We start from the raw sequence: 11,750 nt of genomic DNA, 5'->3' as shown, positions 1-11,750 counted from the left end.
ACTGACGGTGTTGTGAGACTGATGGTGTTGTGAGACTGATGGTGTTGTGAGACTCACAGTGTTGTAAGACTGACGGTATTGTGAGACTGATGGTGTTGTGAGACTGATGGGTTGTGAGACTCACGGTGTAGTGAGACTGATGGTGTTTGAGACTGACGGTGTTGTGAGACTGACGGTGTTGTGATGACTGACGGTGTTGTGAGACTGACGGTGTTGTGAGACTGAAGGTGTTGTGAGACTGAAGGTGTTGTGAGACTGAAGGTGTTGTGAGACTGACGGTGTTGTGAGACTGACGGTGTTGTGAGACTGACGGTGTTGTGAGACTGACGGTGTTGTGAGACTCACGGTGTTGTGAGACTCACGGTGTTGTGAGACTGATGGTGTTGTGAGACTGATGGTGTTGTGAGACTGACGGTGTTGTGAGACTCACGGTGTTGTGAGACTCACGGTGTTGTGAGACTGACGGTGTTGTGAGACTGATGGTGTTGTGAGACTCACAGTGTTGTAAGACTGACAGTGTTGTGAGACTGATGGTGTTGTGAGACTGATTGTGTTGTGAGACTGACGGTGTTGTGAGACTGATGGTGTTGTGAGACTGATGGTGTAGTGAGACTGATGGTGTTGTGAGACTGACGGTGTTGTGAGACTGATGGTGTTGTGAGACTGATGGTGTTGTGAGACTCACGGTGTTGTGAGACTGATGGTGTTGTGAGACTGATGGTGTTGTAAGACTGATGGTGTTGTGAGACTCACAGTGTTGCGAGACTGACGGTGTTGTGAGACTGATGGTGTTGTGAGACTGACGGTGTTGTGAGACTGACAGTGTTGTGAGACTGACGGTGTTGTGAGACTGATGGTGTTGTGAGACTCACAGTGTTGTGAGACTGATGGTGTTGTGAGACTGATGGTGTTGTGAGACTGATGGTGTTGTGAGACTGACGGTGTTGTGAGACTGACGGTGTTGTGAGACTGATGGTGTTGTGAGACTCACAGTGTTGTGAGACTGATGGTGTTGTGAGACTGATGGTGTTGTGAGACTGACGGTGTTGTGAGACTGACGGTGTTGTGAGACTGACGGTGTTGTGAGACTGACGGTGTTGTGAGACTGACGGTGTTGTGAGACTCACGGTGTTGTGAGACTGATGGTGTTGTGAGACTGACGGTGTTGTGAGACTGATGGTGTTGTGAGACTCACAGTGTTGTGAGACTGACGGTGTTGTGAGACTGATGGTGTTGTGAGACTCACAGTGTTGTGAGACTGATGGTGTTGTGAGACTGACGGTGTTGTGAGACTGACGGTGTTGTGAGACTGACGGTGTTGTGAGACTGACGGTGTTGTGAGACTCACAGTGTTGTAAGACTGACGGTGTTATGAGACTCAGTGTTGTGAGACTGATGGTGTTGTGAGACTCACAGTGTTGTGAGACTGATGGTGTTGTAAGACTGACGGTGTTGTGAGACTGACGGTGTTGTGAGACTGACGGTGTTGTGAGACTGACGGTGTTGTGAGACTGAAGGTGTTGTGAGACTGACGGTGTTGTGAGACTGATGGTGTTGTGAGACTGAAGGTGTTGTGAGACTGACGGTGTTGTGAGACTCACAGTGTTGTGAGACTGACGGTGTTGTGAGACTGACGGTGTTGTGAGACTGACGGTGTTGTGAGACTGACGGTGTTGTGAGACTGATGGTGTTATGAGACTCACGGTGTTATGAGACTCACGGTGTTGTGAGACTGACGGTGTTGTGAGACTGACGGTGTTGTGAGACTGACGGTGTTGTGAGACTGACGGTGTTGTGAGACTGACGGTGTTGTGAGACTGATGGTGTTGTGAGACTCACAGTGTTGTAAGACTGACGGTGTTATAAGACTCACAGTGTTGTGAGACTGATGGTGTTGTGAGACTGACGGTGTTGTGAGACTGACGGTGTTGTGAGACTCACAGTGTTGTAAGACTGACGGTGTTATGAGACTCACAGTGTTGTGAGACTGACGGTGTTGTGAGACTCACAGTGTTGTAAGACTGACGGTGTTATGAGACTCACAGTGTTGTGAGACTGATGGTGTTGTGAGACTGACGGTGTTGTGAGACTGACGGTGTTGTGAGACTGACGGTGTTGTGAGACTGACGGTGTTGTGAGACTGACGGTGTTGTGAGACTCACGGTGTTGTGAGACTGATGGTGTTGTGAGACTGACGGTGTTGTGAGACTGATGGTGTTGTGAGACTCACAGTGTTGTGAGACTGACGGTGTTGTGAGACTGATGGTGTTGTGAGACTCACAGTGTTGTGAGACTGATGGTGTTGTGAGACTGACGGTGTTGTGAGACTGACGGTGTTGTGAGACTGACGGTGTTGTGAGACTGACGGTGTTGTGAGACTCACAGTGTTGTAAGACTGACGGTGTTATGAGACTCAGTGTTGTGAGACTGATGGTGTTGTGAGACTCACAGTGTTGTGAGACTGATGGTGTTGTAAGACTGACGGTGTTGTGAGACTGACGGTGTTGTGAGACTGACGGTGTTGTGAGACTGACGGTGTTGTGAGACTGAAGGTGTTGTGAGACTGACGGTGTTGTGAGACTGATGGTGTTGTGAGACTGAAGGTGTTGTGAGACTGACGGTGTTGTGAGACTCACAGTGTTGTGAGACTGACGGTGTTGTGAGACTGACGGTGTTGTGAGACTGACGGTGTTGTGAGACTGACGGTGTTGTGAGACTGATGGTGTTATGAGACTCACGGTGTTATGAGACTCACGGTGTTATGAGACTCACGGTGTTGTGAGACTGACGGTGTTGTGAGACTGACGGTGTTGTGAGACTGACGGTGTTGTGAGACTGACGGTGTTGTGAGACTGACGGTGTTGTGAGACTGATGGTGTTGTGAGACTCACAGTGTTGTAAGACTGACGGTGTTATAAGACTCACAGTGTTGTGAGACTGATGGTGTTGTGAGACTGACGGTGTTGTGAGACTGACGGTGTTGTGAGACTCACAGTGTTGTAAGACTGACGGTGTTATGAGACTCACAGTGTTGTGAGACTGACGGTGTTGTGAGACTCACAGTGTTGTAAGACTGACGGTGTTATGAGACTCACAGTGTTGTGAGACTGATGGTGTTGTGAGACTGACGGTGTTGTGAGACTGACGGTGTTGTGAGACTGATGGTGTTGTGAGACTGACGGTGTTGTGAGACTGATGGTGTTTTGAGACTGACGGTGTTGTGAGACTGACGGTGTTGTGAGACTGATGGTGTTGTGAGACTGACGGTGTTGTGAGACTGATGGTGTTGTGAGACTGACGGTGTTGTGAGACTGATGGTGTTGTGAGACTGATGGTGTTGTGAGACTCACGGTGTTGTAAGACTGATGGTGTTGTGAGACTGACGGTGTTGTGAGACTGACGGTGTTGTGAGACTGACGGTGTTGTGAGACTCACAGTGTTGTAAGACTGACGGTGTTATGAGACTCACAGTGTTGTGAGACTGACGGTGTTGTGAGACTCACAGTGTTGTAAGACTGACGGTGTTATGAGACTCACAGTGTTGTGAGACTGATGGTGTTGTGAGACTGATGGTGTTGTGAGACTGACGGTGTTGTGAGACTGATGGTGTTGTGAGACTGACGGTGTTGTGAGACTGACGGTGTTGTGAGACTGATGGTGTTGTGAGACTGATGGTGTTGTGAGACTGATGGTGTTGTGAGACTGATAGTGTTGTGAAATTCACAGTGTTGTAAGACTGACGGTGTTGTGAGACTGATGGTGTTGTGAGACTCACGGTGTTGTAAGACTGACGGTGTTGTGAGACTGACGGTGTTGTGAGACTGACGGTGTTGTGAGACTCACAGTGTTGTAAGACTGACGGTGTTATGAGACTCACAGTGTTGTGAGACTGACGGTGTTGTGAGACTCACAGTGTTGTAAGACTGACGGTGTTATGAGACTCACAGTGTTGTGAGACTGATGGTGTTGTGAGACTGATGGTGTTGTGAGACTGACGGTGTTGTGAGACTGACGGTGTTGTGAGACTGACGGTGTTGTGAGACTGATGGTGTTGTGAGACTGATGGTGTTGTGAGACTGATGGTGTTGTGAGACTGATAGTGTTGTGAAATTCACAGTGTTGTAAGACTGACGGTGTTGTGAGACTGATGGTGTTGTGAGACTCACGGTGTTGTAAGACTGACGGTGTTGTGAGACTGACGGTGTTGTGAGACTGACGGTGTTGTGAGACTGACGGTGTTGTAAGACTGACGGTGTTGTGAGACTGACGGTGTTGTGAGACTGACGGTGTTGTATAATAATATTGTGTGTTTGATGGTGTTGTGCGATCTCTCTGTAACGCACCTGTTGTGACTCCTGCGGGTCAGTAGTGTCAGTGTGTGCAGTCCTGTGGAGAAACAGAGAGACAGTGAGACTCAGCAGTGTGTGTGTGTTGCTCAGTAAAGCGCAGACGCACCTGTTGATCTGCAGGTGTGACAGTGAGATGCAGGTGTCCGGAAAGCTGATCTGCACTCCAGGATCCTCCTCCTCTGAGTCTGCAGTATCCTCTACATCTGCAGCGCTGACCGCATGTTCATCTTCATCATCATCACTATCATCATCATCCTCTTCAACGCTTCGACACACTCGCTGATCCTCCTCATCGCTTCGACACACCCGCTGCTCTTCATCATCTGCTGTCCGGCTGTCTGTATCCTCTTCCTCAGCCTCGTTCCCACTGTCTTCAGCTGAAACACACACACACGTTGATCACTGACAGAGATGATGATGATGATGATGATGAAGAACGGAGGCCACACCCAACAGCTCTTCTTCCTCCTCCAGGATCTCTGTGGTGCTGGTCCCGTCCTCCTCCTCCTCCTCCAGGGTCTTCATCTTGCGCTCTCCTCGGTGCCTGAACACACTCTGATCATCCACCTGCGCCGCAGAGCAGAAGAGGCTGAATGAGTCGCATGTCAATATTACTATACTGCGCTCTCACATGACGAGCTCGGCGCCGCTTTACCTTGAACAGAAACCCGAAGCCCATGATGAGATATGAGGGAGGCAGGAAGTTCTTCTTCCCTGTGGAGAAGCAGCACGTGTGTGTTTAATCTCAGTGTACTGATGCTGAGCTGATCTGAGAACAGCTGCGATCTTCACCTCTGATCATAAAGCTTCCGGTGGTCAGATACTCTCCACTCGGAGCCGTTTTGGACACCTGTGAGAATACAGAGACAGGAGGAGGTGTTGAGGAAGGTCTGCAAGAAGATCCGATAACCAGAGCCGACGACACCGCTCACGCTTCCACACGCTTTTACACAAACACATACCGACCCGACCCGACCTGACCAGTGGAAATGGGCCTAATCTGGGTCACCAACAACATCCCTCTAAAGGTCTTATTCTGTGTTCAGCAGGAGGAGGAAAGAGTTTTGATACATGCTCCTGTGATGATGATGTGTGCGTGTGTGTGTGTGTGTGTGTGTGTGTGTGTGTGTGTGTGTGTGGATGCTCACCTGATCATGCTGAACCCACCACGCGCTGGTGATCACCTTAGCGTCCCATGCCGCGCTGTAGCACACAGCCATGGTAGCAGCCTCTGTGAGCGTGCGCGGAGGCACGGCCTCACCTGTGGAAGAGCAGCACTGCAGGTGAAGCCACGGTGCTGCTGATCATCAATAACTCAACATCAGTAGTGTGTGTGTGTGTGTGTGTGTGTACACCTGTGCTGCTCACCTGACGGGTTCTTGATCACACAGCTGGTGGCTCCGTGCAGATCCGCATGAACATACAGGTCTCCTGAAACACACACATACAGTGCTCAGAGAAGCAGAGAGCATCATGGGAAACAGCAGGGGGCGGGGCCTCACCTGCCCGCAGGTAGCGCTTGACGATCATCTCGTTCTGCTGCTGGTCTCGACCCGCGATGATCAGATAGTTCTCAGAGCTCAGGAACCACAGGAACTTCTCGAACCTGCCCACACACAAACACACACACGTCAGAGACACACACACACACACCTGCAGAGACGCTCAGGTGTTTTCTTTACCAGTACACCTTCCTGGCCTTCTGGATGCTGGTCACCGTCTGCACGTCCTTTAGCGTCTGCTTGGTCTTCTTCTCCGCAGACTTGAAGGCCTGGAGGCCAGAAACACACACACACAGACACACACATTTAGCACACACATACACTCTCAGATAGACACACACACACACACACACTCAGAAAGACACAGAGACACAAACACACACACACTCTCAGAAAGACACACACACACACACCTTTTGTGCCGCCTCCACAGTTTTCTGCTCCTTCTTGGCTGCGCTCCTCTTGCTGTCGTAATACCTGAGGAGATCAGCAGCACACACCTTCAGTGAGAGTGAGTGTGTGTGTGTGTGTGTGTCTGAGAGTGTGTGTGTGTATATGAGTGTGTGTGTGTGTGTGTGTGTGTACTGGCCTCTTAGCATTAGCGTGTGCAGACAGGTTGATGTCGATGTCCACCAGCACTGGTTTCTCTCGGCTGCGGTTCTTCTTCCCGCTCTGCAGCTCTGCGGCTCCGCCCTCTGGACACGCCTCCGGGTTCCTGAAATACAGGTGCGCAGTGACAGGTGTGTGCGCAGTGTTGTGAATTTGAAGAAGTGACAAAAACCAGGGAGAACAAAACAGAAAACTTTAATAAGAAGAACGCGGCGTCGCTGTGGCGTCATCGAAAGAACTCTGAACTGGTGCAGCAGACACGCAGTTTCTACAGACCTTTTTCTTGGCTGCTGCATGGAGGGCGCCATACTGACCAGCGTCTTCAGGTACAATGTTTAGAACTTCCGTTTACAGTAATTTGCGCTGTGAAAATGGGTTTCAATAGCGCTTTGCCTGGATTACGGAGTGTTTTTGTGACACAACTTTGAAAAGTGTGTGTTAAAGCCATTATAATCAGTCAGATCTGTGGTTCAAGCGAGAGAGAAAACCGTTCTCCTAGTTCACGTGTCTGCCGTCAGAAATACAATGTGTGTGTGTTTCCCCGGCCTGTCAGCTGTTAGCTCAACGGCTCTTCAAAACACACGCACGCACGCAATACTTTACTGCATTATAGAGCAAACCAGATTACTGGCATGAAACCTAACAGGAAACATTATGTAAGTCATGCAAGTTACAAAAATGACCAATAAAAGTCTGTTACTGATCCTCTGCAGGCTGATGTGCTGTTCATTCTAATCGCGAGCCGTTTATGTTTCATTTAATGTGTTGTTTTTACCACGGTGTGTGTATTTCTGTCATTATAAAATGTCACTTTATTTTCACTTTGTCACAGTTATTAAATCAGTGTGTCAGTGGTACAGTACGTGTGTGTGTGTGTGTGTGTGTGTGTGTGTGTGTGTGTGTGTGTGTGTGTGTGTGTCAAACATTTTGATGACTTACATGTGTTTGGGTTGATTATATATTTGAAAGAAAGAGAATCAGTTGACTTTAGCGTTGACGAGGCGTCATTTAAACTGCAGAAGATGGCGTCTGACAACGAGGGGAAAATGCCTCACAGCAGTTGTTTTCCATCATATTAGATCACATTTTTTAAATGATCAGTCCAGGAGGTGGCGCTGATCGGCAGCAGTATTAGTTCAAAGATGATAAAAGCAAATAAAAATAGATTAAAACTATAATTTCTAAGCTGTCCAAATGTGACTCTTTATACACATCAGCTGTCGACCGGAGGTTCTTGGCATTCTCCTTGCGCGTACACGCAAAGCATAATGGGTGATTTTGTGTTCTAAGAAAAAGGAGACAGTGTTTACATGGTGGATAATCGCAGCGCCAGCTGAATAGGCCGAGGAACAATATACCAACAAAGTCACAGGTATATAATCCACTACAGCTCTGCACCCTGCCTTGAAGCGTCTTGCACTTCCGAGTGACAGGGAACTCTGGCGGTCATCCAGAATTCACAGAACCACGGTTACATACGTTACCAACGTACTGTTTCATTCATCCTGACCGCCAGAGACGGTGTTTACACAGTGGATGACCCATACCAGAAAGGTCACAAGGAAGATAAAACTCACCAGAAGACATACGTAGTCACTTGCGGAGAACAGCTACGCCCACATCCATAGAGTCAGCAATATTGACATTGAAGAATCTTGCAAATGTGCATGGAGAAGACCATGTCGCTGCTGCACAGATCTCTGCAAGAGAAACACCTTTAAAAGCAGCCCAAGAGGAGGAAATGGCTCTGGTAGAATGGCAAGTGATGGCACCAGGTATAGGTTGCTGAGCCCACACGTGCTGCTGATGATGTGACAATAAAAGTGATTTGATTTGCTTAGAGGTGCACCTCTCCTAGCTTCTCCATAACAAACAAACAGCTGTTCTGATTGTCTTAACTGTGCAGTAGCCGCCACATAAAATTTCAAGGCATGCACGGGGCATAAAAACAGAAAACCTTTGCCAGAAGGTAATGGTTGAAAGGACTGCAATTCAATTGACTGGTTAATAAATTGCTACAACAATACTTTAGGGAGGAAGGATGGATTAGGCCAAAGGGTAACACCAGAGTCATCTGGTTTCCATCTCAAACAGGACCGACTCACTGACAAAGCGTGCAGCTCACACACTCTGTGTAGAAGCAACAGCCAAGAGGAAAGCCGTCTTTAAGGATTTCCACTTTAGATTTACTTCTTCCAAAAGTTCAAATGGAGACTAGCAGAGAGAGGCAGAACGAAGTTAACGAGCTGGATTGAGACATTTTGCACCCTTCAAAAAACTGCAAACTAGGCTATCAGACCCCAAAGAGGAACCATTTACTGATGCATGATGGGCCGAGATGGCTGCTACGTAGACCTTTAGTGTGGATGCAGCCTTGTCACTCTCCAACAGCCCTTGTAAAAAGGTTAAAACCCTCGAAACTTTGCATTGCACAGGATTAAGATTCTGAGTCGCACACCATGAACAGAATGACTTCCATCGGTAAGGATAAAGCTTTCTTGTAGAAGCTGCCCTTGCGTTCAGAACTGTGTGGATGACTGAAGGCTCGCATTCTGCTAATAAAGGATTGGTCCCAGAGGCCACACCTATAACTGTAGACATGCTGGATCTGGATGCCAAATATGACCATCTAGTTGACACAACAGGTCCCTCCTGCCTGGAAGTTGTCTCGGTTGGTTCACCAACAACGTGAATCGATACCGATGACGAGATGGGTCTAACCGCAGAAGATTGTTCCATACCTGCAGGGGCTGCAGATGGAGCAATCCCAGGGGAATTACACAAGAGGCTGCCATCTGCATCCCGATCAACCTCAGGAGCATGCCATATTGTAGAGCATGCCATATTGTAGAGATACTCCCAAACAAAACTGGCTCAAGAAGTTCAGGATGTCTGTCGTCCGAGACTGAAATAGGGTCATCCCTATCAGCAGCTCTTTACTCTGTTCACTGAGAGACCCAGCCTGGTCACATGGTCCAGCAGCAGCTGCGTATTGTGCACCGATTGAGCCCTCGTTTGAGCACACACCAGCAAGTAATCCAGATATGGCAAGATTCGTACACCCTGAGCCCAAAGCGGAGATAGGACAACTTTCCTGCATCTTGTAAACACAAGGGGGGCTAGGCCGAGACCAAATGGTAGAACTCTGAACTGGTAACTTCTGCTCATGAAACTGAAACGCAGAAACTTTCTGTGATGCTTGGCAATCAGAACGTGAAAATATGCATCTGTCTTATCTACAGTTGTGAACCAATCTCCCTCTGCAATGGACCAAAGAACATTGGTCACACGAAATATGCGAAAGGGAAGTCTTTTCAGAAATCTGTTCAACCTTCTTAAATCCAATTTTGGACGAAAACCTCCGTCCTGCTTCAGAACCAGAAAATAAGTCGAGTAAAAACCTTCTTTCTGAACCAGAGGATGAACTGCTTCTATTGCTCTCTTTTGCAACAAGGAACATATCTCTCTGGAGAGAGCTGCAGATCGTGCTGGGTCTGTCATGACTGTTGGAATTAGACCCGAAAACAGCGGAACTGTAGGGTGTAACCCTTGCACAAAACCCATGGGTCTGACACTGTGTTCTCCCAGTAACTCACCTGATGGCTTGTGAAACAGCCGACTCAATCATCTCAGGCCTTAACATTCCAGCCTTTTGAAGTTGTGTGGGGGCGTTGACGAGCACCCCGTAAGGGAGGGTGACGTGGAGTAGGTTTGGCATGGGAGTGACGTATTTGTGCGTCATCCAGACCCTGGAACCTCTGTAGGCCCTGGGGTCGGCTGGGGGCCCCATGACGGAAACGTGGTTGTACAGAGGTATAATTCCTAGGCGGCGGCAAGGGCATTCAGAAATTTGGAGGCTGCTGTGCTTGTGTTAGCTACTGTGAAGCTGTAGACAATTTTGCATGTTTTCCGACACCTCTGATACATCTGGCTCAAAAATATGTCCTGGAACAATAGGAAGGTCCCTCAATGTCTTTTTACAGTCCTCTGACAATTTAACCTGAGCAAGCCATACTTGCATTCTAGCATTTAGTAGTGTTGCTGTGAGGGACCCCAGATCTGGAGTCACATGCCCCATAGCAAGCAAGGCTGTCTGTAAAAAATGTGGAACTGAGGAGTCCACCTCAGTGCCTAGCGAACTAGAGGCAGCCAAAATTAAATGGCAGAAAGTATTCTCAGCCCTGGAAATGTAGGAAGCCACAGTGCGAGCATACTTGGATCGTCTTTTGGCCATGCCTGCCCACTTAAGAGCATTTGAAAATTCTGCAATGAAATCCTTACATGCTGCATAACAATAGTATCCACAGATGGAGGTCTGCGGAAAAAACACATTAGATTGAACAGGATGAGCAGGGCCATCATCAAGGCCAAGACGGGCTACTGCCATCCGAAAGACTTCCAATGCATCATCATCTCTGTGTGGGGCATTGTCAGAGGAATAATAAGAGCCATTCTCGGATCCAACGGTCCTAGCATGTCTTACTGGCAGGCTCAGGAACATCAGCCTGACTTTACTCCTGAAAATGAGAGTCAGAAGCACATGTCGACACAACGTCGAAGTGGGGACTATGGCCACTTAAAGATGCAAATGGTGGTTCCTTGCTAGAGGAATAAGAATGAGCTTCCTCAGCAAAGGGCACAGCAGCAGAGATGTCAGATACTGGCTCCACTGGTTGTAGATTTTGTAAAAGGCGTTTCATCTCCGCCATGTCTGAAGATAGACAGGCCACTTTCTTCGACAACAGATATCCAGCCGTGTGCTTACTGTTTAGGCTAGGTTTCTTAGGATGAGGAGCTCCAGAAGCGCAACGTTTTTTTCCCCTTCTTCGGCAATGCTAGACCCGCTGGTAACGCAACAGCATCCTAATTGTGGCTCAGCCCAGCCAAACGGACCTGTCTCTCTGACAGGGGCAGCAAACTACAATGCGAGCATGGATCAGTTAGCGCGTCTTTCAGATGTTGAACGCCAAGACAGGATGAGCAGATATCGTGTCCATCATCCGGGAGAAGCTTGTTAGGACAGAGCTTGGAAGTCATCAGGAAAGCCGTGGAAATAACGTGATAAGCCATGAGAAGGCGTCAAACTGATCAAGCAAATACCACGGCTAGTACCGTTGGCTAACAAACGTTAGGACGAGAAAAACTTGCTGCTCCTATCAAAGAGCTGCACTCGACGACCAAAATCCAAAGGCGGGAAGCAAAAAGAGGCAGGGTGCAGATATACCTCAGCTCTGCTCGCATCACCATGTGACTTTGTTGGTTTATTGCTCCTCGGCCCATCCAGCTGGCG

At 48.5% G+C, this 11,750-nt stretch overlaps 2 protein-coding genes across 3 annotated transcripts in view; both read right to left on the bottom strand.

The window, feature by feature from the left end:
* LOC130244144 (ribosome quality control complex subunit NEMF) overlaps positions 1–4,642 on the bottom strand; it is a 27,542-nt gene extending 22,900 nt beyond the window's left edge. Inside the window, exon 1 of the mRNA XM_056476425.1 lies at positions 4,566–4,642. Coding sequence (XP_056332400.1) covers positions 4,566–4,642 — 77 coding nt within the window. The remainder of the gene's footprint in view (positions 1–4,565) is intronic.
* Positions 4,633–11,750, bottom strand: part of LOC130244155 (ribosome quality control complex subunit NEMF) — a 48,248-nt gene continuing 41,130 nt past the window's right edge. The window contains exons 13-21 of one of the 2 annotated variants that reach the window (XM_056476442.1): positions 6,441–6,566; positions 6,265–6,328; positions 6,032–6,120; positions 5,852–5,955; positions 5,718–5,780; positions 5,498–5,610; positions 5,142–5,199; positions 5,005–5,063; positions 4,633–4,916 (exon numbers count right to left, since the gene is read on the bottom strand). In XM_056476442.1, coding sequence (XP_056332417.1) covers positions 4,749–4,916; positions 5,005–5,063; positions 5,142–5,199; positions 5,498–5,610; positions 5,718–5,780; positions 5,852–5,955; positions 6,032–6,120; positions 6,265–6,328; positions 6,441–6,566 — 844 coding nt within the window. In that variant the 3' untranslated portion in view covers positions 4,633–4,748. Of the gene's footprint in view, positions 4,917–5,004; positions 5,064–5,141; positions 5,200–5,253; positions 5,386–5,497; positions 5,611–5,717; positions 5,781–5,851; positions 5,956–6,031; positions 6,121–6,264; positions 6,329–6,440; positions 6,567–11,750 lie in introns of those variants that run through there. The other variant, XM_056476443.1, reaches the window with a different exon arrangement.

This window comes from Danio aesculapii, chromosome 17 (genome assembly GCF_903798145.1).
Source record: "Danio aesculapii chromosome 17, fDanAes4.1, whole genome shotgun sequence".
In the NCBI taxonomy this organism is placed as follows: Eukaryota; Metazoa; Chordata; class Actinopteri; order Cypriniformes; family Danionidae; genus Danio; species Danio aesculapii.
This window is presented reverse-complemented; position numbering and strand designations above follow the sequence as displayed.